The sequence below is a fragment of the Dama dama genome, chromosome 5, assembly GCF_033118175.1.
Source record: "Dama dama isolate Ldn47 chromosome 5, ASM3311817v1, whole genome shotgun sequence".
Classification (NCBI taxonomy): domain Eukaryota; kingdom Metazoa; phylum Chordata; class Mammalia; order Artiodactyla; family Cervidae; genus Dama; species Dama dama.
The window spans coordinates 131,284,169-131,306,119 of NC_083685.1; the positions used below are offsets into that span (position 1 = coordinate 131,284,169).

At 43.1% G+C, this 21,951-nt stretch overlaps 1 protein-coding gene across 3 annotated transcripts in view; it reads right to left on the minus strand.

Annotated features, from left to right (window-relative positions):
* Nucleotides 1-21,951, minus strand: part of CEP112 (centrosomal protein 112) — a 309,494-nt gene that overhangs the window by 222,677 nt on the left and 64,866 nt on the right. For 2 of the 3 annotated variants that reach the window (XM_061145040.1, XM_061145038.1), the window contains 5 exons: nucleotides 20,001-20,100; nucleotides 15,970-16,088; nucleotides 13,481-13,624; nucleotides 895-1,061; nucleotides 467-596 (listed from right to left, as the gene is read on the minus strand). In XM_061145040.1, coding sequence (XP_061001023.1) covers nucleotides 467-596; nucleotides 895-1,061; nucleotides 13,481-13,624; nucleotides 15,970-16,088; nucleotides 20,001-20,100 — 660 coding nt within the window. The remainder of the gene's footprint in view (nucleotides 1-466; nucleotides 597-894; nucleotides 1,062-13,480; nucleotides 13,625-15,969; nucleotides 16,089-20,000; nucleotides 20,101-21,951) is intronic. The other variant, XM_061145039.1, reaches the window with a different exon arrangement.

Consider the following 21,951-nt stretch of genomic DNA (forward strand, 5'->3'; position numbering starts at 1 on the left):
GTGAGGGCAAGAAAACTAATGTATAACCAAGATCTCAAAATATTAATAATATTAATTACTATTATTATATTCAAAATATTAGCTCTATACATTATTAACAATATTATTTATTAATTAACTATTAACATAACAATGTATAGAGTTATTTGAGTTACTCAAATAATAATGTTACTCAAATAGAGTTACTCAAAAATGTTGTTAAAACAACTGAACATTACTTCTTGGAGTTTTATGCTTCCTCTTTCAAAAACTTTAGTAATTAGTTTAATTAAAAGGGTTAATTTATAGCAGATTTTAATTTATTAAGTATTTATGTTGTGCTCTATATTAGACATTTAGCATTAAATTAAGCAAAGGAGACTCATTTACACGCCAGACAGTGAGCTTCCGCAGGGCACTTCTGGTTCTGTGCTGAGGGAAGGGAATAACGACTCTGACTGGCTATAGCTATCAGCCCCTAGACTACCTTAGAGGCAGAAAGAGCGTGTTCCTTTTTCAGAAGGTTGACATCAGCGTCATACTTGGTTTTTAATAGTTTCAGGTTTTGCTCATAATCACTGATGAGATGGTCTTTCTCTTTATGCAGTGTGTTGCGCCTAAAAGCAACCAGAGAATAAAATACACTTCCAATGTATTTATAATCAACCTCTAAAATGGAATTTTTTAGCTAGTCAAATCCAAATGCATTATCTTTCAATACATCAAATAAGTAAGCGTATTTTTATCAAGTGTTTTTAAACAGTATGCCTCTTACATTCAATGGTACTTAAAAAATTTAACACCAGCATTTAGACTGGAAACCTTCCAAGGTTAAATGCACAAGTTTTTAATTTTACCACATAACTTACAGAGTTAATGTCAGTTTTTTATAGCCACACCTGAGAGTTGTCTGACCTCAGACAATACCTTGCCTTTACTTCTTGTAACTCATTACATGTTATCTGGTAACATCTCTCCAGTTCCAGTTTTTCTTGAATTAATTTTTGTTTCTGTAAATTACTGTTCTCCGCTTCTCCAGTCAGCTGCTGGACACGGGACTCCAGTTCTTTGATCATCTGGTTCTGAAAGAATAGGTCATTGTTAAGAAAGCCTCTGACTTTACAACAATTCTGCATCATTAAGTAACCCGAAGAAAAATGCAAGGGATTAGAGATAAGAATACAAAAAAATGTACCATAAATCATACTAATAAAAACCAAACCAACCTCTAAATTAACTGTCTTTAAAAAAAAAAAAGGAGCGCTTTCTACCATGCAAGACAGGCTAACGTGTTTGTACGCTTTTAGCCTCTCATTCGTTCAATGAGTGGGTATCCATTCGCTGAACAGCACCATTCTGATCCGGGGATATAAGCTTAAGTGCATGCATGCTAAGTCGCTTCACTCATGTCCAACTACTTGCAACCCTATGAGCCGCAGCCTGCCAGGCTTCTCTGTCCATGGGATTCTCTAGGCAAGATTACTGGAGTGGGTTGCCATTTCCTTCTCCAGGAGATCTTTCTGACTCAGGGATTCAACCCACATTTCTTACATCTACCGCACTGGCAAGAAGGTTCTTTACCATGAGCGTGACCCAGGAAGCCCACTATTTACATTAGCACCCTCTCAAAAAAGTCTGACAAAATATGTACAAGAGCTGTATGTGGTAAATTACAAACCTCTGATGAAAGAATGAGAAAAATCAAAGAACTAAATAAATGGAGAGATAGTCCATGTTCATGGATAGGAAGACTCTGTAATGCAATGTTGGTTATTCCCAACTTGATCTACAGATTTAATGCAACACCAATTAAAATCCCAGAAAATTATTTTATGGATATGGATAAACTGCTCTTAAAAGTTTACATGGAGAGACAAAAGGAACAAAATACCCAATGCAAAACTGAAAGAGAAGAACACAGTGGGAAGACTGACACTGCCTACTTCAAGACTTACTATAAGACACAGTAATCAAAGCCCTGTGGCCTGTCAAAAGAAAAGACAACCAGATCAATGGAAGAGAACAGAGAGGCCAGAAAGAGACCCCCATAAACACAGTCTGGTTTTTGACAGAGGAACAAAAGCAGCACAATGGAGCAAAGACAGTGTCTTCAACAAATGGTCCTGGAACAACTGGACAACCAATGCAAAAAAAACAACAACAAAAAAATCTAGACACAGATCTTAGAAACTAACTCAAAAGACATCACAGACCTAAATGCAAAACCACAAAAATCCTAGAAAATAACACAGGAAAAACCTGAATTGTCTTAAGTTTGGCAAGGACTTTTCAGATACAATATTCATGGCCCAAAGCATTAAAGAAATAATTGATAAATTGGACTTTATTAAGATTAACATTTCCTATTCCACAAAAGACAGTGTTTATTAAGAGAATCAGAACGTAAGCCATAAATGGGGAAAAAATACTTGCAAAAGACACATCTGATGAAGGATTGCTATCCAAAATATACAAAGAACTCTTAAAACTCAACAATAATATAAACCTAATTTAAAAATGTGTTAAAGACTTAGACACCCCACCAGAGAAGATATACAGCTGATGAATAAGCGTAGGAGAGGATGTCATATCACATGTCACCATATAGCATGGAAATGCAGATTAAAACAGCAATGAGACACCACTCTGCACCCATCAGAACACTGACAACAAACACTGACAAGGGTTTGGAGCAAAAGGAACTCTCACTAAGTACGGTAGCACATCCAGCCTGGAAGGCAGCTTGGCAGGTTCTTAGAAAACACACTCTTTTCATAGAATCCAGGAATCATGCTGCTTGGTATTTGCCCAAATGAGTTAAAAATTTGTGTCCAAATGAAAACCTGCAGACACGGATGTTTACGGCAGCTTTGTACTCATAACTGGCAAAAAGCAATGAAGACGCCCTTCAGGAGGCGAATGGATAGACCGCAGAGCGTGCAGAGGACGGGACAGCGTTCAGCACTAAGGGGAAATGAGCTCTGACCATGACGAGGCACAGAGGAGACCGACATGCATATTAACAAGCAGAAGAAACCAACTGGAAAAGTCTACATAGCGTACAACTCCAATGACATGATTTTCTGGAGACACTGCCAGGGGCTGGGCGAGGGGAAAGATGAGTAGGCGGAGACAGGGGACTTTTAGGGCAGTGGAAATACTATGTCTAATACCATAACGTTAGGTCAATCCGTGGCATTATGTATTTGTCCAAGTTCACAGAACATATAACCGTGAGACTCAACCCTGAGGTAAGAGACGGACTCTGGGTGATGGTGCACTCTGGTGGGGGTGTCCGTGGTGGTGGGCTCTGCTTCTCAGCAGAAGGGACAGGGCTTATGGGAATCCACCTTCCTCCTCAATTCTGCTGTGAATAAAACAGCTCTAAAAAAACTAAGTCTACAGAAAACAGGCCCTAGAACCATTCCCTTTACCACATGATTCGACTCATTGTCTCAGGCTCAAACTGATTTTGGAAATAAATTTTCTGTATAACGTCCATCCTAATTCCAACATACAAAGATCAAATTGTCAAAGACTTTTACCCGGAGAGTCCCTTAGCAATTATTTCAACTAATCTGTATGTTTAGCACAGGCGATAGATAATAAATAGAACAAAACGGGCCAAAACAATCTGGCTGGCACTGTCTGAGGACACAAGGTCAGAGAGCCCCGGGGCTGTGCCAACAGAACAGTCACCAGAGGGAAGCGCAGGACCGGAAGCGACGAGAGGACTCGGGCAGAGAAACAGCACGCAGCCAGGCGCACGGGAAAGGCCAGGCAAGAGGGATGAAGGAGACAGCAGAAGGGACGGAGCAGAAACAGGCAGGCTTAACACGAAGACAGGATGGGTCTGACACGAGGTCCCACGCACTGGGCGTCTGCGTAACACCTGGCTGGTGACGCCTGCTTGGCTTCTGGTGCAAGGGCGCTGTTAAAGGCGTCCCTACTATACAGCCAAGCGTCACACGAACTGAAAACTGGCTTCCGTATTAAGATCTGCGATTACCGGACAGATACTTCTGCATACGCTGCTGCAAACTCTCTGATTCAAGAAGCAAAATGTGTGATCACAGTTATTCACTTTACTATTTGTATTTACTATATTTACTTTTAAAAGCATTTTCTTAACACACTGTGGATTAGACAAAATAAAGCAAACATAAAGTATCAATAAACAAAAAGAAAGTTAAACTCATGTCAGGGGAAACCCTACAGACATATATGAAACACCTTAACAACATTTGGCCAAAATAATGTTTTGTTTTGTTTTTAATGAATACAAAGACCCGAGGGGACACAAAATAGTGGAAACCTCAAAATGGGGCCAAAAGTTACAAAGATAAAAAGATGCTGATGTCCAGCCATATTTTTCAGGCTGTAACAAACAGGGCGGAAGGGGGATTCCAGGCTTTTTAACTAACTACAGAATCAGAGAGGAACAGACAGATTACCTTGGGCACAAAGAATACCTTCCCACACTGTGGCCTCAGAGGGGGCACTCGGAACACAAAGTTGGAGTTTGTGAACGGACATGGCTTGTAGACAGAAGTTACAAGGGGCATTAGGTTAGCAACTCAAGGTCTCGGTCGCGGGCAAACGAGACAACCTGCACATGTGGGACATGGAACAAGAGGAGGACGGGGGGGAGCGGCCAGCAGGCCACTGGAAGGACCCGGAATGAGGCAACAATGGCCCGAGCGTGAGTGGTCGCTGCGGAAACAGAAGGGGGCGGAGTAGCTCCAAGCAAACTCCCAGAGAAGCAAACAGTGTGATCGAGTAAAACACTATCCGCAGGAGACGAGAAGCAGCAAAAATCATAGGCATCTCAGTTCCAAAACCAAACACTCCAAGAGGAATGGCACAGTGGGAATTTAGAGGAAGGTTGTGAAAGGGCATTATTTTGTTAGGAAATACAGACATTATTTTCAGCAAGTTAAGTACTAGGAAATTATAAAATATCTGATGGGCTTTCAGTTATATAACCAATAGATAGAATAAGAAATGTTAGAATTTTACATACAAACTTTGTGTGAAATCCTATAGGAGTCAAAAATTAGAAAGGATTAGTAATCAGCAACTATTGATAGTCCAAAGTTCAATCCCTATGGAAAAAGTAGCAACACACTTTACTTCATAAAATTCTTCTTGAAATATATATACAAAATGCACAAATCTTAAACATATATCTTGATAATTTGTTACTTGAAAACAGCCATGAACCAGTGGTGGTGGTGATTTAGTCACCAAGCTGTGTCCAACCCTTGTGGCCCTGTGCGTGAGAGCCCGCCAGGCCCATGGGGTCTCCCAGGCAAGAGCACTAGAGTGGGCTGTTCCTTCTCCAGGGCATCTTCTGCGCCCAGGGGTCAAGCCTGTGTCTCCTCCACGGCCAGTGGATTCTTCACCACGGGAAGCCATGAGCCAGGACAAGATGTCAGCAAGGGGCTGCCCAGATGCCTCAGTGCTCATCCTCCACAAAGAGGTAACCACTACTCTGATGTCTATCACAAAAAAAAACTTTGTCTTTTGCTGAACTTTCTATAAATAAATGCAGAGAGCATGCACCCTTTTGGGCCAGGCACATCACCTCTCTGTGAGAGCTGTTATCCGTGACGTGGGTTACAGCAGTATTTTCAGTGCTATATTCACGGCTCCATTGTGGAATACACCCAAAATAATCTATCCATTTTACTGACTGGTTGGTTGTTTTCAGTGTTCGGTTATTAATAACAATGCTGCTATGAACATTTTCACACATGTTTCATGGTGCACGTATTCACCCGTCTCTTTTGGTTGGACATTCTATAGTGAAAATGCTCAGTCATAAGTGATCTGAAAACTAAGACCAGGCAAAAACTTGAAAGTGAATGTCTGTAACAGCCAAATGTTTGTAAGTGCCAAAAGTAGATGCGACCACGATGTCCTTCGATAGGGATGTGAATAAACAATGTTAATCCATATAATTGAATATTATTCAGCAATAAAAAGAAATGAGCTATAAAGCCATAAAAAGACATGAAGAAACCATAAATGTATAATTTTTTATGAAAGAAGCCAGTCTGAAAAGGCTACATACTGTATGATTCCAATTATACAATATTTTGGAAAAGAAACTATGCAAAAAACGATGTTTTACAGACAGTTAAGGTGATCAGTGGTTGCCAGAGATCCTAGAGAGAGGGGCAAGGGAAGAACAGGATGAGGCAATGTGTGAATTCAAGACAGTGAAAATGCTATGTATAAAACCATAATGGTATATACGCGACTAGATGCATTTGTCAAAACCCATGGAATTTTAAAGCACAAAGGATGAGCTTTATGCAAACTTAAAAAAATAATTTAGTAGTTTGGGGATCCCAGGAAGAAATACAGGCTGTGAAAAGAGAACCTTGTTATATCACAAATATGTAAAAAACCTCGCTGAAGGTCAGCAGGCCTGGTCCCCCGGGGACACGGGTCAACAACCCTGAGTAACCCACGTCTGCACCAAGTGAACAGTCAGAAAGCGAACGGAGGACGGTGCAGGCCACGCGCCCACTGTCAGACTGACCGCTTACGGGAGCAAGGAAAAGGCTGGACTAGCCCGTGCGGTGAAGGTTCAGGGTTACAGACACCAGTAAGAGATTATGCTTAGCTTAACACAGATGCAGTTGGTTATAGATACGAAGGTTCACAGATGTGCCTATACACACAGGCTTGTACATACACAAACACTGTCTGGTGAGAGGACAGGAAAGAAACGACACCCCCCAAGTCACAGGCACCCCCGGAAAGCAGACCTCGGTCTCTAACACCATTCTCCACGTCCTCCACATTGCGGGGGGGTCAGAGTGGCCCAGGGGCCTCCTGGAGAGTCTCCCAGTGGCTGAAGCTAGAGCAACTTAAGTGACAAAAGGAAGGAATACGGGATTATACCCAGAACATAAATAATATCCACACTGATAAAAGTAAATCGCTCAATAAATTAACAAATGAGGGAGACGAGATAGATTTCCCTGTAGAGAAACTCCCGGTAATTCAGATTCCCCTCCCCTGAGTATAAAGAGTACACCGCGTACTCCTTACGCACAGGCTACTCACGGGAACTTTCCTCCAGAGAGGACAGTGTGGAAAGGCAGGAGGCCACCCTCACGGGGGAGAACCCAGCACACACCACCTCAGCCAGGCGCCCAGGGCTAACGTCCACAGGCGTGGCCATGAGCAGCGTGTGCCCTTGGTGTGATGTGGAGAGCAGCACTGGACTTCCATGGCCTACTGCGTCAGCCCATAACCCCATCTTCTCATGAGAAGAATGGGAGGCAGGGTGTCCTGCAGTATTCCTGACCAATCCTCCTCAAAACCGCTGAGGTCTGAGACACGGGGGCATCTGAGACACTGCCACAACCCAAAGAAGCCTAAGGAGAAAACAGAATGTGGTGTCTGGATGAGATCCTGGGAAAAAAGAAGGACATTAGGGAAAAGTGAAGGAAAACTGAGCAAATTATGGACTTTGGTTTATTAACGCATCCTGCTGATTTGCTGACTGTAACAAGCATACCAAAATAACATAAGATGTCACAAAGAGGGAGCTGGGTGTGGGGTACATGGGAACTCTGTACCATCTTCTCAAACTTCCTGTAAATCTAAAACCTTCTAGAAAATAAAATCTATTTGTTTAAATGGCAATCCTATTCAAAATAATCAACTGATGCTAGTCAGGAGATTCTTCTTTAACATTGTGAGGCTGGAAGAGAAATGTTGATGGCAACTATGAAATGATGAATCCCAGCCAAGCCGGAGAGTGACACGCTGCTGTCCGATTCATGCTCGCCACCAGCAGTGGTGGATAACTGTACGTGGTCGACACAACGCTTTACGTCTCTAAGGCCTGTGATACTCTTAAACTCGATTCAGGTCCATGAATAGAACTTGGAACACAGCTCATCTCTATTTCCAGTCCCCTGACGGACCTTCAGCATTTCCCTCCAACTATGAGTACAGTCAACCACCGATGAAGTATTAGCAATGCCTGTGAATAACGGAAATCACAGGTAGTTTACAGATCAATATAGTGTGGGATAATCTCTAATATTGTTTCAGTCAGTTCAGTCGCTCAGTCGTGTCTGACTCTTTGCGACCCCATGGACTGCAGCATGCCAGGCTTCCCTGTCCTTCACCAACTCGCGGAGATTGCTAAAACTCATGTTCATCAAGTCGGTGATGCCATCTGACCATCTTATCTGTCATCCCCTTCTCCTCCTGCCTTCAATCTTTCCCAGCATCAGGGTCTTTTCCAACGAGTCAGCTCTTCACATCAGGTGACCAAAGTATTGAAGTTTCAGTTTCAGCACCAGTCCTTCCAATGAATATTCAGGACTGATTTCCTTTAGGATGGACTGGTTGGATCTCCTTGCAGTCCGAGGGGCTCTCAAGAGTCTCCTCCAACACCACAGTCCAAAAGCATCGATTCTTCTGCACTCAGCTTTCAAATATTGTTTACCCTCATCATTATTCATAAGTTACCACACTTATTAGGCCCACTGCTCAATCATGATATTTATTGCACTTGTTTAGAAGCATATGTATCACTTTATCATGACTCTAATTAATATTTTGATGACTGTAACTATAATTTCTTTGTCATCTTATATAATTTTATTAAATTGTCAAATATTATGTGGAGAGGGATGCATAAACTTCACAAGATTGCCAGTGGCATCTGTGCTAAAGAGAGGGGTAAAGAATTCTGCTAAGAAAGCCTAAAATCTCAATAAAACCACTCACAGACTTTGTGTCTAAACCCCTGATGTGAAGAGAGCCCTGCACTTTACAGCTGTCACCTCCCCAAGCGTCTAAGAACACTGCTACCGTTTTCATATTTATAAGCTGTAACACGTCGTTCTAAAAATCCAGTGTTTCCATGTGTAATTGTTGGTTTCACACAAGGAGACCCCGCCAATACCAAGAGACATGGGTCTAATCATCTGTACAAATGCCTGCTTCCAAAAAAATGGAACAGGGAAAAAATAAGACCCAATTAAAAAAAGAAGAGAGCCTGAAAGAACAACACCCAGGAACTAATTCTCAGTGACAGTCTCGTCTTTCATCTTAAGCCGCGCCTTGAACTCTACCTTGTTTAATTATTAAGTCAGGAGCAGCTCAGCAAGATCTGTCTAGTTTTGATGATTCTTAAATTCAACCCTGCTGACAGACCCTGTCCATTCTTCTCTATATTTTACTGTTGCCTAATGACAAGGTCTGAATGCTAATTTTTAAATTCAATTTTCATTAAAAATAGAAAGCAGTTTCTCTAACAGTAACCTCTTGGCCCCAAAGTATGACTTTAGTTTACACTACAAATTTATAAAAATTAAAAATTCCAATATGAAAGCTATTACTCTCTTAATGTTACCTAACTAATGAAAAATAACAGTGCAGCAAACATTGTAGGCAATTAATATGTTTCATAAATTTCAACCCTACAATTACTTAATATATTCATGTTTGTGAAAATTCAGGAGGCTGAGATGACAAAAATGTATTTCAGATATAAATTTGGCTTTTGTTCACAGCCTTGAATATCATCCTTGTGCTGATTCCCCAGAAAACAGACCCCTGATCTTGCCGAGGAGAGCGGGTCCATGTCGGGCATCCCCGCCCCACCAGGGAGCAGCCCCGCAGCGGCAGTGCTTGCCCTCGCAGACCCCAGGCCCAGCCGCCTGTCCCCCACACCGCGCCCATGGCCCTGGGTCCCCAGCGCCCCTGAGTCTGTTCTCGGAGCCCACGGTTTGTTCTCTGCACAGAGCAAGACAGACACATTAAGAGTAACATTCACATGGAACCACTCTGATGTACTCAATCCACTACAAATGCAATGCAAGATGCCAAAAATTCACGGAACTGTATGCTTTAAAATAGATGAATCTTACAATATACTAATTATAATCATATACCAATAAAGCTGTTTGGTTTTTTTTAAAGGATCAATCACGAGGTTTTCCCTGATCTGTGCCCTGACAAATTCTCCTTCCACCTTGCTCTCTGCTCACAGGGCCCCGTCCCTGCTGCCGTTGGCTGGGGTGTCCCAGATTTGGGATTTTTGCACTGGCTGTTCCTTCTGCCTGAAATTCCGGAAGACGGTGGAGCAACACGAGGAGGTGAATGTGTGGGAAAGCATGGCCCTAAGACGGTGCCCAAGTGGAGACACAGGCAGCTTCAAACATCAGCAAACATCTTCGATTTTTATGCGTTAAGTGTCACTCCAGTGTTGCCAAGTGTGAGCATTTGGGGCATTATTTGATCCCTTTGTGTTTTTCATTTTTCTTTAACTTCGAGAAATTAATTTACATTATTTCTTCAAAAAGATCTATCCTTCTTACTCCGTGGTCTCATTCCATGTTTCTGTCTCCTTGCAGTTTCTTCCAAGCCTTTGCTCCTAGGATAGTTTTCCATTCTGATCTTGGTGGTGGTGGCTGTGTTTTAGTCGCTAAGTTGTGTCCAATTCCTGCGACCATGTGGACTAGGAACCTACCAGGCTCCTCTGTCCATGGAACTCTCCAGGCAAGAATACTGGAGTGGGTTGCCATTTCCTTCTCCAGGGGATCTTCCCGACCCAGGAATTGAATCCAGGTCTCCTGCATTACAGGCAGATTCTTTATCGACTGAGTTACAAGGGAAGCCCATTCTGATCTTGCTGCTGTTGCTGCTAAGTCGCTTCAGTTGTGTCCAACTCTGTGCGACCCCATAGACGGCAGCCCACCAGGCTCCCCCGCCCCTGGGATTCTCCAGGCAAGAACGCTGAAGTGGGTTGCCATTTCCTTCTCCAGTGCATGAAAGTGAAAAGTAAAGTGAAGTCACTCAGTCGTGTCGGACTCTTCACAACCCCATGGACTGTAGCCTACCAGGCTCCTCCATCCATGGGATTTTCCAGGCAAGAGTACTGGAGTGGGTTGCCATTTCTTTCTCCAATTCTGATCTTACTCTCATTTAATTTTTTAGTAGACTTCCTTCTGCTGTATTTATTGTATTGTTTCTAATTGTAACTATTACACTTTTTATTTCAATTCTTATTTTTCATATCCAGTATTATCATTGGGAAATATTCTAAAATGGACAGACGTTACAACAAGGCTAGAGGGACTCCCTGGTGAACCAGCAGTTAGGACTCCGCCTCCCAGAGTGGGGGGCCCGAGTTTGACCCCTGGTCAGGGAAATAGACCCTACATGCTGCAACTAAGGATTCTGCAATCTGAAGGTTTGGCACAGCCAAATCATATAAAATTTTTAGAAGTTTTGCTATGGGACATTTCAAACATACACAAAAGGAGGAGGAATCGTATAATAAACCCACTATATTCTTCACCCCAATTCCACATCTAGCTGGTTCTTAAACTGTCCAGCACTTTACCTGCTGAAGCCCCACCTGCATCCCCTCCTCCAGAGGTGACAGCAGGACAGGCCCTGGGCCCTGGAAGATCCACATGGAACTGTCTGCTGCTTAGGTTCCTTCCAGGCCGACTCAGGGTTCTGCTTTCTTGACCCACTGGCTCTGTGTCAGCCCACTGCTCGCCTGGCCCAACCCCAGACAGTCCCCGCTCTCCCCTCCATCCCACTGGTCACGGCTGCGTCTCTGCGGGAGGGAACGGAGGTACACATTGAGCTCAGCCTGCTGTCTGCAAGCAAACGCCCACCAGCTTCCTGAACTGAGCACCTCCTTGCGTATACATTGTTCTTGTATGTTACAGCCACCTACTGAGCACTTACTACATAACTTAACGTATGTATGTTAACACATCTGACATTCCCAGCAACATACCCCACACTGCACTCCTGCTGCCACCCCGCCTGACGGACAAGGACACCGAACACCCCGAAGGCTGGCCCGGCACTCAAGCCGTCAAGGACCTGGAACTGGAGCCCGAGACCTACAGCCAGCTCCGCACCACTGTGGGTGCGGCGTCCCACCCCTTCCGCCCTCTGACACGCGCCCTTCAGTAGCCTGGGGTCTCCAAGACACGCCTAGGTAACAGACGCTGGCTCAGACTCCACAGCTTTAAATCCAAGGAGGCACTCTGGAAAAACCAGGAGACTGAGGGGGCTCAGTGGCCAGGGGACGGTGCTCGTGCTGAGGATTCAGGGTCTACGTGCCACGAGGTCAGATCACGTATCAGGAACAAGGAGGACGAGGTGCACTGCCTCAGACGTGAGGCCCCGGGTCCAGGCGTCCTCAGCCCACCTTCTCCAGGCTTCCGCAATTCAGGAAGGCAGCTGAGCCTCTCAAGGCTGAAGACCCACCTCTGCAAGCAGAGACTCAGCGAGGAGCTCTGGGGGCCCTCCATCCTTGCTAGGAGGACGCGCCTGGTCTCCTGCTGTGTACGCTGGTGGCCCCCCTCTGAATCCTCAGGAAGAGACTCTGGGCTTACCCACAGGGCATCTTTGTCTGCTCCCTCAGTCAAGACAGAGCGACTAAGAAAGACCGCCTTCCACCAGCCACAGGACTCCACCTCCTCATCTGACTGTCTTCCCAGGGATTACAGCCACACGGCTCCACCTCCCGATCTGACTGTCTTCCCAGGGATTACAGCCACACCGCTCCACCTCCTCATCTGACTCTCTTCCCAGGGATTACAGCCACACCGCTCCACCTCCCGATCTGACTGTCTTCCCAGGGATTACAGCCACACCGCTCCACCTCCCGATCTGACTGTCTTCCCAGGGATTACAGCCACACCACTCCACCTCCTCATCTGACTGTCTTCCCAGGGATTACAGCCACACCGCTCCACCTCCCGATCTGACTGTCTTCCCAGGGATTACAGCCACACCGCTCCACCTCCCGATCTGACTGTCTTCCCAGGGATTACAGCCACACCACTCCACCTCCCGATCTGACTGTCTTCCCAGGGATTACAGCCACACGGCTCCACCTCCCGATCTGACTGTCTTTCCAGGGATTACAGCCACACCACTCCACCTCCTCATCTGACTGTCTTCCCAGGGATTACAGCCACACCACTCCACCTCCCGATCTGACTGTCTTCCCAGGGATTACAGCCACACCACTCCACCTCCCGATCTGACTGTCTTCCCAGGGGTTACAGCCACACCACTCCACCTCCCGATCTGACTGTCTTCCCATGGGCATTACACATTCCCAGAAAAACAACCACGTCTTCAGTCAAAAAGACTGAAACAAATAAATAAAACAGAAAGGAAAAAAGTAAAGAAGTTATCTCTAGGCTGAGAGTCAGTGGGAAAAAAAAAGGAGAAAGGTTTATAAAGGTTTGGTGGGGTAAAAAAAAATAAAAAAGAAGTGACAACAAACGACCCCCAGGGAAATCCCACGGCCACTGGAGGAGGCCGCACACTGCCACATGTAAGCCTGTGTCGGGAAGGAAGGCGAGTGGTTTTAACTCCACTACACACTTCCCTTGCACTGCACGCTCTGGGAGCGGGGAGGCCTGAGGACAGGGAGGTGAAGAGGACAGCTCATAAAGCGACAAGACAAGGAAAGCAGACGTACTGTGGACTGCGTCTGTGCCATGTATTCACTCTCCATTTTGTTCAGCCGCACGTTTGTGTCCTCGAGCAGGTCTTGAATATTTTCCGTGTGTCGCTTCTGAAGTTCAAACTTTTCCTTTTCCATTTCTGCTACAGCGTTGTGGAGCTACAGAGGAGAAGAACTGACTCTTTCACTACTGTTACAGAATGGACCATTTTGTAATTCAGAAAAAAAGCTTCCCTATATTTCTCTATTTATATGATGACCTGAACAACGAAAGATATAAAAAATTTGAAGTAAATATTCCTGTAAAGAGCTTGATTAAGAAACAATTTTTTCTTTACTTTCCTGAATTGAAAGTTTTATTGGATAAACAAATATTAAAGGGGATGATCCACCTCAGGCAGAATAGTAAATAAGTCAGATAACACAATGCATCAGGTAAACAGCACCAGAATCAGCCTCATATCAGAAAACAAAGGTATTTATAATACTGCCATCAATTAAGATTGCTATCTCACAGAATTTTCATCTTATTTGCATGAAACCTTGTGCAAGAGTAATGTTCAAAATGCTTTATCCTTCAACCTGACTCCCAGCAAGAAACTATTTTTATCCACTCCATAAACTACACTAAGTGGACAGAAAGGTGGCACGTGTCAACCAAAGCCAGCTTTCGGGAGAGCTGCACGCTCCATGTCTTTGTGCACACTGGCTGTCTGAACGAGGACTGTGCACATATGCTGAAGTGGGTGAGATGCTGAAACAGGGATGCAACTAAGGTAAGGAAACCAATTTTAAATGGGCAGCCTCTAAGGAAGTGGAAAACCCAGGTGACAAGCCTCATGGGCATTTGTCCACCTGTCTTCACAGGTGGGGAATTCGGAATCTAGTTCCTGTTGTCCACCCGTCTTCACGGGCGGGAAATTCGGAATCTAGTTCCTGTTGGTCACCTGTCTTCACAGGCGGGGAATTCGGAATCTAGTTCCTGTTGTCCACCTGTCTCACAGGCGGGGAATTCGGAATCTAGTTCCTGCTGTCCACCCGTCTTCACGGGCGGGGAATTCAGAATCTAGTTCCTGCTGTCCACCCATCTTCACAGGCGGGGAACTCGGAATCTAGTTCCTGCTGTCCACCCGTCTTCAAGGGTGGGGAATTCGGAATCTAGTTCCTGTCCTCTGCACCCAGCCCAGGCTCACAGATCTGAAGCCTGATGGAGCTCAGAATAGTTATTCCAGGGTCTGGCATTTATATATACATTTAATCAAGTCAAAGTAAGTTATAATTTATATAGTTTTACAGATACTGTAGAGTGTTTTCCAATTACTGCTGGCCTGGTTTTAAGAAGACGGGTGTCTAGAGTGAAGTGTTAAATAATGAAATGTGTACTTGCAGCAGCCAGAAAAAAGACATGCCAATGTTACAGAAAAGGTAAAAGCACACAAAGGAACATGAACCTAGAAGAGTGCTCCGTCTGCCCTCTGGACAGGGGCCCTCCGCACACGGCCCTGGAGCCGCGGCCCCAGGACACAGCCACCTGGCGTTGGCTCCAAACACCCGCAGGGCCCAGGAAAATGCCCAAACTCAACCCACTGGGAGACGGTCAGCTGGAGGAGTTCACCGAAGACCTTCACGGCCGACTTACTCAAAAGAAGTGACGTGTTTCATTTCTCGTGAGTACATATTATAATTTCAACCAATGGCGAAGAGCTCCTAAATGAAAGTACTATGTACCTGCATGCTTGCTCAGTCCTGTCTGACCCTTTGTGACCCCGTGGACTGTAGCCCGCCAGGCTCCTCTGTCCATGGGACTCTCCAGGCAAGAACACTGGAGTGGGGTGCCATGCCCTCCTCCAGGGGATCTTCCCAACCCAGGGACTGAACCCACGTCTCCTGCATTGCAGGCAGATTCTTCATCGCTGAGCCACAGGGAAGCCTGAAAGTAGTTACTACGTGGGACTAGGTAAGACGTTTATGACACATTATAAGTATTTTTTACATTACTCTTGGCTCTGCTAAATTTAATGAAAATGTTTTTCTTAATTAAATGTTCCTCTAAGAATAATCCATCTACAACTGATTTTGTTTATACCAAAAACAAGTTTATACTACAACTATTGTGTCATCTGAGATTTCAGAAAAGAAATGATCCAGGGGCCTACATCCAAAATTTGAACAATTTAACTCCCCAAAATTACCCTGCTATTGTATTCCTATGAATTCTGCTTAAAGTCTATTAGCTCTGACAAAAATTCAAAGCCTTAATTAAATCCAAGAATTGTTAAAAGTAACTTTTCTAAATGAAAACTAGTTTATAAACCATTAAACTTCCAGAAAAAAGTATACCAAAACACAACAGCTATTTCTAGATAGTCTAGAACACTATTACTTTTATTTTTTCAAACTCTTCTTTATATTTTGTGAATACCCATTATTTTATAATTAAGTAGGCTACGTTAAAGTATAACCCTTTATATTTTTCCATCACTATTTTATTTTCTGTAGCTTACCTTTTTTTCCCAATCATTATTCAGAGATTCTGTGCTCTGCTCACAAATCTTTTTTAACTCTGCGATCTGGTTGTCTTTGGTTTCTCTGATAACCTGGCATTCACGGACGAGGGTCTGAACTGTCAAAAATGACGAAAACATAATGAAACCAATTCTACCTGCCACATAAGAGTCCGGTGATAAAAAGCAAAGTGCACCAGTTAACAGATCATCCCATCTTCCTCCCAGTCTTCTCTGCTCTCCCCTAAAATATCTCTTCCTCCCTCCTCTTTTCCACGTCCACCTCCGCAGCCCTGGTGAAGCCCTCGCAGCTCACCCCTAGACCACACGCACGGTGTGCTGGCCTCCCTAGCTCTCCTGCAGGGTGTCCGCCACCGCTCTGCAGAGGCCCTTTCCCTGTGCCGATGCGGCACCGCTACCCTCAGACCTTAACTCCCAGTTCCCCTCCCACAAGATAGAGACCCAAAGCCTCTGACACAGGAAACAGCTCCTCAGACCCGACTGCTTTCTGGCCGTATCTTCAGCCACGTCCGTGTGTTTAACCTCGTAAACACACCAACCTATCTGCAGATCCACTCTTTTCATCCTCCTGCCCAGATGCGCCCACCTATCCGCCTGGACTGCCCTGCTGCCCTGCTGAAACACCACGTGCTCAATCAGTCTCAGTTCAAGTCACACCTCCTTCCGGAACCAACCAGTCTCCTCCTCTTGCAGGGGCAGAAAGACACTCCTCTCTATGCCCAGGGGGCCTCCTAGATTTCTACATTAAGTCCCTTATTACCCTGCATGCTATAATAGTTTATTTCCTTCTTCACTGAAGAGAAAGATATTTCAACTCTAACTACAGAGCAAAAGACTGGCAGTCAGGCAAGTACCCCAAACGCTGTGTGCTAAGCCCACAGATAAAGAAACCCACCTCTCGAGTCTGCCACTGCTCCTGGGTGCATTAAAGTTACTGGGACTGAAGCAAAACATGCCCTAAATTACATAAAACATTTTCCTTATAAAGCATTTAAATTTCTATCTTCTTTTTAAAACTGATTTAAACGGTCATTGATTTGAGTGAAAATTGTTCAATATATTCATGTCATCCGGATGCAAAATAAATTTAGTTGTGTATTTCTTTGAAAGTGGTATTTTATTAGCCTCCTTAATATGTTCTTATTCACTTACTGCAAGATACGAAAATTTTCATAAACATTTACATAGACATTTCTTTCACTTTTATATCTCAATGATGCAGCAAGTAAGTGAGAAGGAGACGAGTCCAAGTTAACCTGATATTGTTGTTCAGTCAATAAGACGTGTCCGACTCTTTTCAACCCCATGGACTGCAGCAGGCCAGGCTTCCCTGTCCTTCATTTTCTCCCGGAGTTTGCTCAAACTCATGTCCATTGAGTCAATGATGCCATCCAACCATCTCATCCTCTGTTGCATTCTCCTTCTGCCCTCAATCTTTTCCAGCCTCAGGGTCTTTCCCAGTGAGTTTGCTCTTCACATCAGGTGGCCAAATTATTGGAGCTTCAACATCAGTCCTTCCAATAAATTCCAATAAAAAAGATTTTTTTTTTAAGTGTAAGTCACTCAGTCATGTCCGACTCTTTGTGACCCCACGGAGTATCACCCTCCAGGTACCTCTGTCCATAGAATTCTCCAGGCAAGAATAGTGGAGTGGGTAGCCATTCCCTTCTCCAGGGGATCTTCCCAACCCAGGGATTGAACCCAGGTCTCCTGCTTTGCAGGCAGATTGTTTACTGTCTAAGCCACCAAGATTCAGGGTTGATTTCCTTTAGGACTGTTTGATCTCCTTACAGTCCAGAAGACTCTTCTCCAGCACTACAGTTCAAAAGCATCAATTCTTTGGCCTTCAGCCTTCTCTATGGTTCAACTCTCACATCTGTACATGACTACTGGAAAAACCATAGCCTTGACTATATGGACCTTTGTCGGCAAAATGATGTCTCTGCTTTTCAATACACTGTCTAGGTTTATCATAGCTTTCTTTCCAAGGAGCAAGTGTCTTAATTTTGTGGCTGCAGTTACCATCTGTAGTGATTTTGGAGCCCCCCCAAAATAAAATCTGTCACTATTTCCACCTTTTCCCCTTCTATTTGCCATGGAGTGATGGGACCAGATCTTACAGTTTTTTGAATGTTAAGTTTTAAGCCAGCTTTCTCACGCTCCTCTTTCACCCTCATCAACAGACTCTTTAGCTCCTCCTTGCTTTCTGCCATCAGGGTGGTATCATCTGAATATCTGAGGTTGTTGATATTTCTCCCAGCAATCTTGATTCCAGCTTGTGAGTCATCGAGCCCAGCATTTCGCATGATGTACTCTGCATACAAGTTAAATAAACAGGGTGACAATATATACCCTTGTCATACTCCTTTCCCAATTTTGAACCAATCCGTTGTTCCCTGTCTGGTTCTAACTGTTGCTTCTTGACCACCATACAGGTTTCTCAGGAGACAGGAAAGGTGGTCTGGCACTCCCTTCCCTTTAAGAATTTTCCACAGTTTGTTGTGATCTGCACAAAGGCTTTAGTACAGTCAATGAATGAAGCAGAAGTAGATGTTTTTCTGGAATTTCCTTGCTTTTTCTATGACCCAATGGATGTTGGCAATTTGATCTCTGATTCCTCTGCCTTTTTTCAACCCAGCTTGTACATCTGGAAGTTCTCGGTTTATGTACTACTGAAGCCTAGCTTGAAGGATTTTGAACACAGCCTTGCTAGCACATGAAATCAGTGCAATTGTATGGCAGTTTGAACATTCTTTGAATGTTTAAAGTGCCTGGTTCGAATCAGAATAAAAACAAAAACCTAGAAATAGATTTTAAATGTGTGCAGCCACTGATGTTTGGAGCGGTTCCATGACAGACTCTCCACTTTCTTCTTACTCTTCACTGACATTGGATCATTCACAAATCCCGCAGAATTTCTTTTTCAGGTTTGCTCTCACCACTCCCACTGCTATTACTGAGATATTCTGGGTCCTCATCATCTTACACATGACATTATGGAGGCATAGCGTCCCTGAGTTGAAAGGATTTTATATACATTACATCTCCAATCACACTGCTTTATGAGTAAGAGGCTTGCCGATGGGCCACAGCAGATGCTGAAGAGCAGGTTTCCTAAGAAGGAAGATGCTCACTCCCTCTCTCCCCCTCGCCATCCCCCTCTCTCCCCCTCCCTGTCTCAGCAGCTACAGGATAAACTTGAAATTTCTAAATCTGAAATTCAAGGTCATGCTCATATGACCCCAAGTCACCTACCTTAGTCGTTGTCAGTCTCTCTCTTAACATGAGGATCTCCACTCTAGACAGATGGTTCTGCATCATCCTTCCCACAGTTTATGAACATCATCATTCCCACCCCAGTACCTGGAACTCTCCTCTGCAAATAACTAAATCTTACAAAACTTTTAAAGTTCCTTCCCCCTCCCCAAATATTTCCAACACTTTCACTAAGACTGTCCACTATATTTCAATGTTTCAACCTATAGTCATAATCAATTTAACACTTGATTACCTGTTTTCTTTTCCTTCATAATGAAAGTATAAATGAGGAATACTTTTAAATGTTCTGTCCATCACAACATAGCATATACTATAAAGCATAAAGTAGACATTTAATGGAATGAATTTTTATTAGACCAAGACGAATAATTTCTCTAGACTCTGTTGTGAAAGCCAGTATGTTCTATTCTAAGACTGACCTATGGCCATTCCAGTCCAATGAAGAGGGAGAGGATTAAGACAGAGTAACAGTTACAGACTCTCCTAAACCTTTAACCAAACCAACCACCATTGCTACCACACACACACACACACACACACACACACACACACACACTCAGGTTTTTCTGCAGTCATACACAAGTTCACATCAGCGCACCAACAAAGGAAACCCATACCCATACAAACTTTCCTATCTCACACTACAGTCAGAAATAAAACTGTACTTTATAGAAGCCCTAAAATAAAGTAGACATGTCTTAACGGATTTATGTAACAATAGACAACATCACCTTTCTTCTCAAGTTTTCTAATAGTCTCCTCAGTTTCACTTTGTTTCTTTTTGAACAAAGTTTTCATTTCTTCTATTTCATTATTCTTTCTTTCTAAAATCTGCAAACAAATTTAAAATATTTTAGTACACTATATTATTTTATGTATGGAACACATAATTTTTTTAAAAGAGCATAATATTCTTTTAAGTCTATCTCAGCTAATCCTGTAAGTGGCTTCCCAAAAAAAGATGTAAAAATTATATTTTAGTGCATTGGCAAAACATTAAATACACTGTAACAGTTGATTACCGAAAGAAATATGCTGTTTCAAATTTTCATGTACCAGTTCTTAAGGAGATTGTAACTACTAAATTAGCTGGTTCTCTAAAATGTAACAGATGACGCTCTCACCAAGTAGCAGAGAGCAGCATCAGAAAGCTGATATGCTGACACAGTGCAAGCCCCTCCCAGCCCTGAGACGGGGGCCCTGCAGACACGCACACCCCGAGCCCCCCACAGGGCCTTCTGTCACTGCCACGCACAGTACCGAGCACGCCCAGACACACGGGAATGTGGGTGGAACAGACGTCTTTTATATTTAGTTCTGCTCTTGGGAATCAAATAAGTCAGTTCAAAGTATGTCCAAAATTGTATGAATATTCTACATCATTAATTTATACTCTCAGAAGTTTTTAAATGGATCATTAAATACTTTTAAATACATCCAATACTTTAAAAAAATTACAGAAAAACGAAGTATAGGAAAGTGAGCAAGCAGGGTAAAGACATGTCTAACCAAGGGGGAAAAGGAAAACCAAACTGAGGCAGAAGTATGACTACCCACTTTTCTTACGGTTGAGGTATATTCCTACACATGCAAATTCAATTTTTGAAAACAGGTTATCACCTTGTCTAACCAAGTTTTTCTTGTATTACCAGCATCTTACTTTACCTTTCATTATTTTGGTCCCACCTCTAAGAACAACTGATAAATAAGTAAAGGAGCCAGTTTGATCTCCATGTCCATAAAGAAGCAGATTAGGAAAAGAATGTGTGCAAAGAGATAAACACTTTCAATTTTATTCCTTCCCAATTCCTAACACATAGAAAATGCCATACATGCAACAAACTGATGAATATACTTTCCAAATCTAGCATGAGGTCAAAGATTTTATTTATATTTTACCTGGCATTTCAAACTAGTTGCACTGCTTTCTTTTTTCATGCAGAATTTATTTTAAAAGAGAAATTCCTGGAAAGGATTCTACTATTAAATGTTTTTCTTAGAATAGCGCTTTGCAACGGACATACCAAAAAGCCTATTTCAAACTCTATTACCATGATTTTTCCAAATATATTTCTATATTTATTTATATTACACATCAATATTTTATACATCAATAGGTTCTATTTTCAATTTAGACATGTATTATGCTCTATTGAAATTATATTACTGAACCTCTTAACATATTTATGATAGAGAACTGCTTTTATCTAACCATTTATGCTTAGGTAAAATTCTAGTAAGAACATAAAGTAATATTTGCCTTTAAAGTCTGAATGGAAGAGAGGAAAGTCAAGGAAAAGGATTCAATAGTTTTTCTCTAATTTTCAATCAGTGGTTTCCCTCCTGTTGCTTTGCAAGAAGGTGAGCCCAATATATGCCTGACTAAACACTAGTAGATCTTCAGCTTTAAGAAAGCGGGGCGGGGTGGTGGGGGAGACAAAAGCAGGTTACGTGATGCTCTGGCCTCCACTCCCTCCCTCCAACTCTGTCACTTCACTCTGGGGAGCAGCATCACAGGCTTAGTTTTGAAACGGACAATGCCAAGTTTCTATTTGGATCAACTGTCATGAGTTCAAAATTCATATATTAAAATTATATATCACTACATTTTAAAAATCAATACTAAAATATAGTTATACAATTATAATGTATAATAACTATACATTGATGACTTTTGCTGTG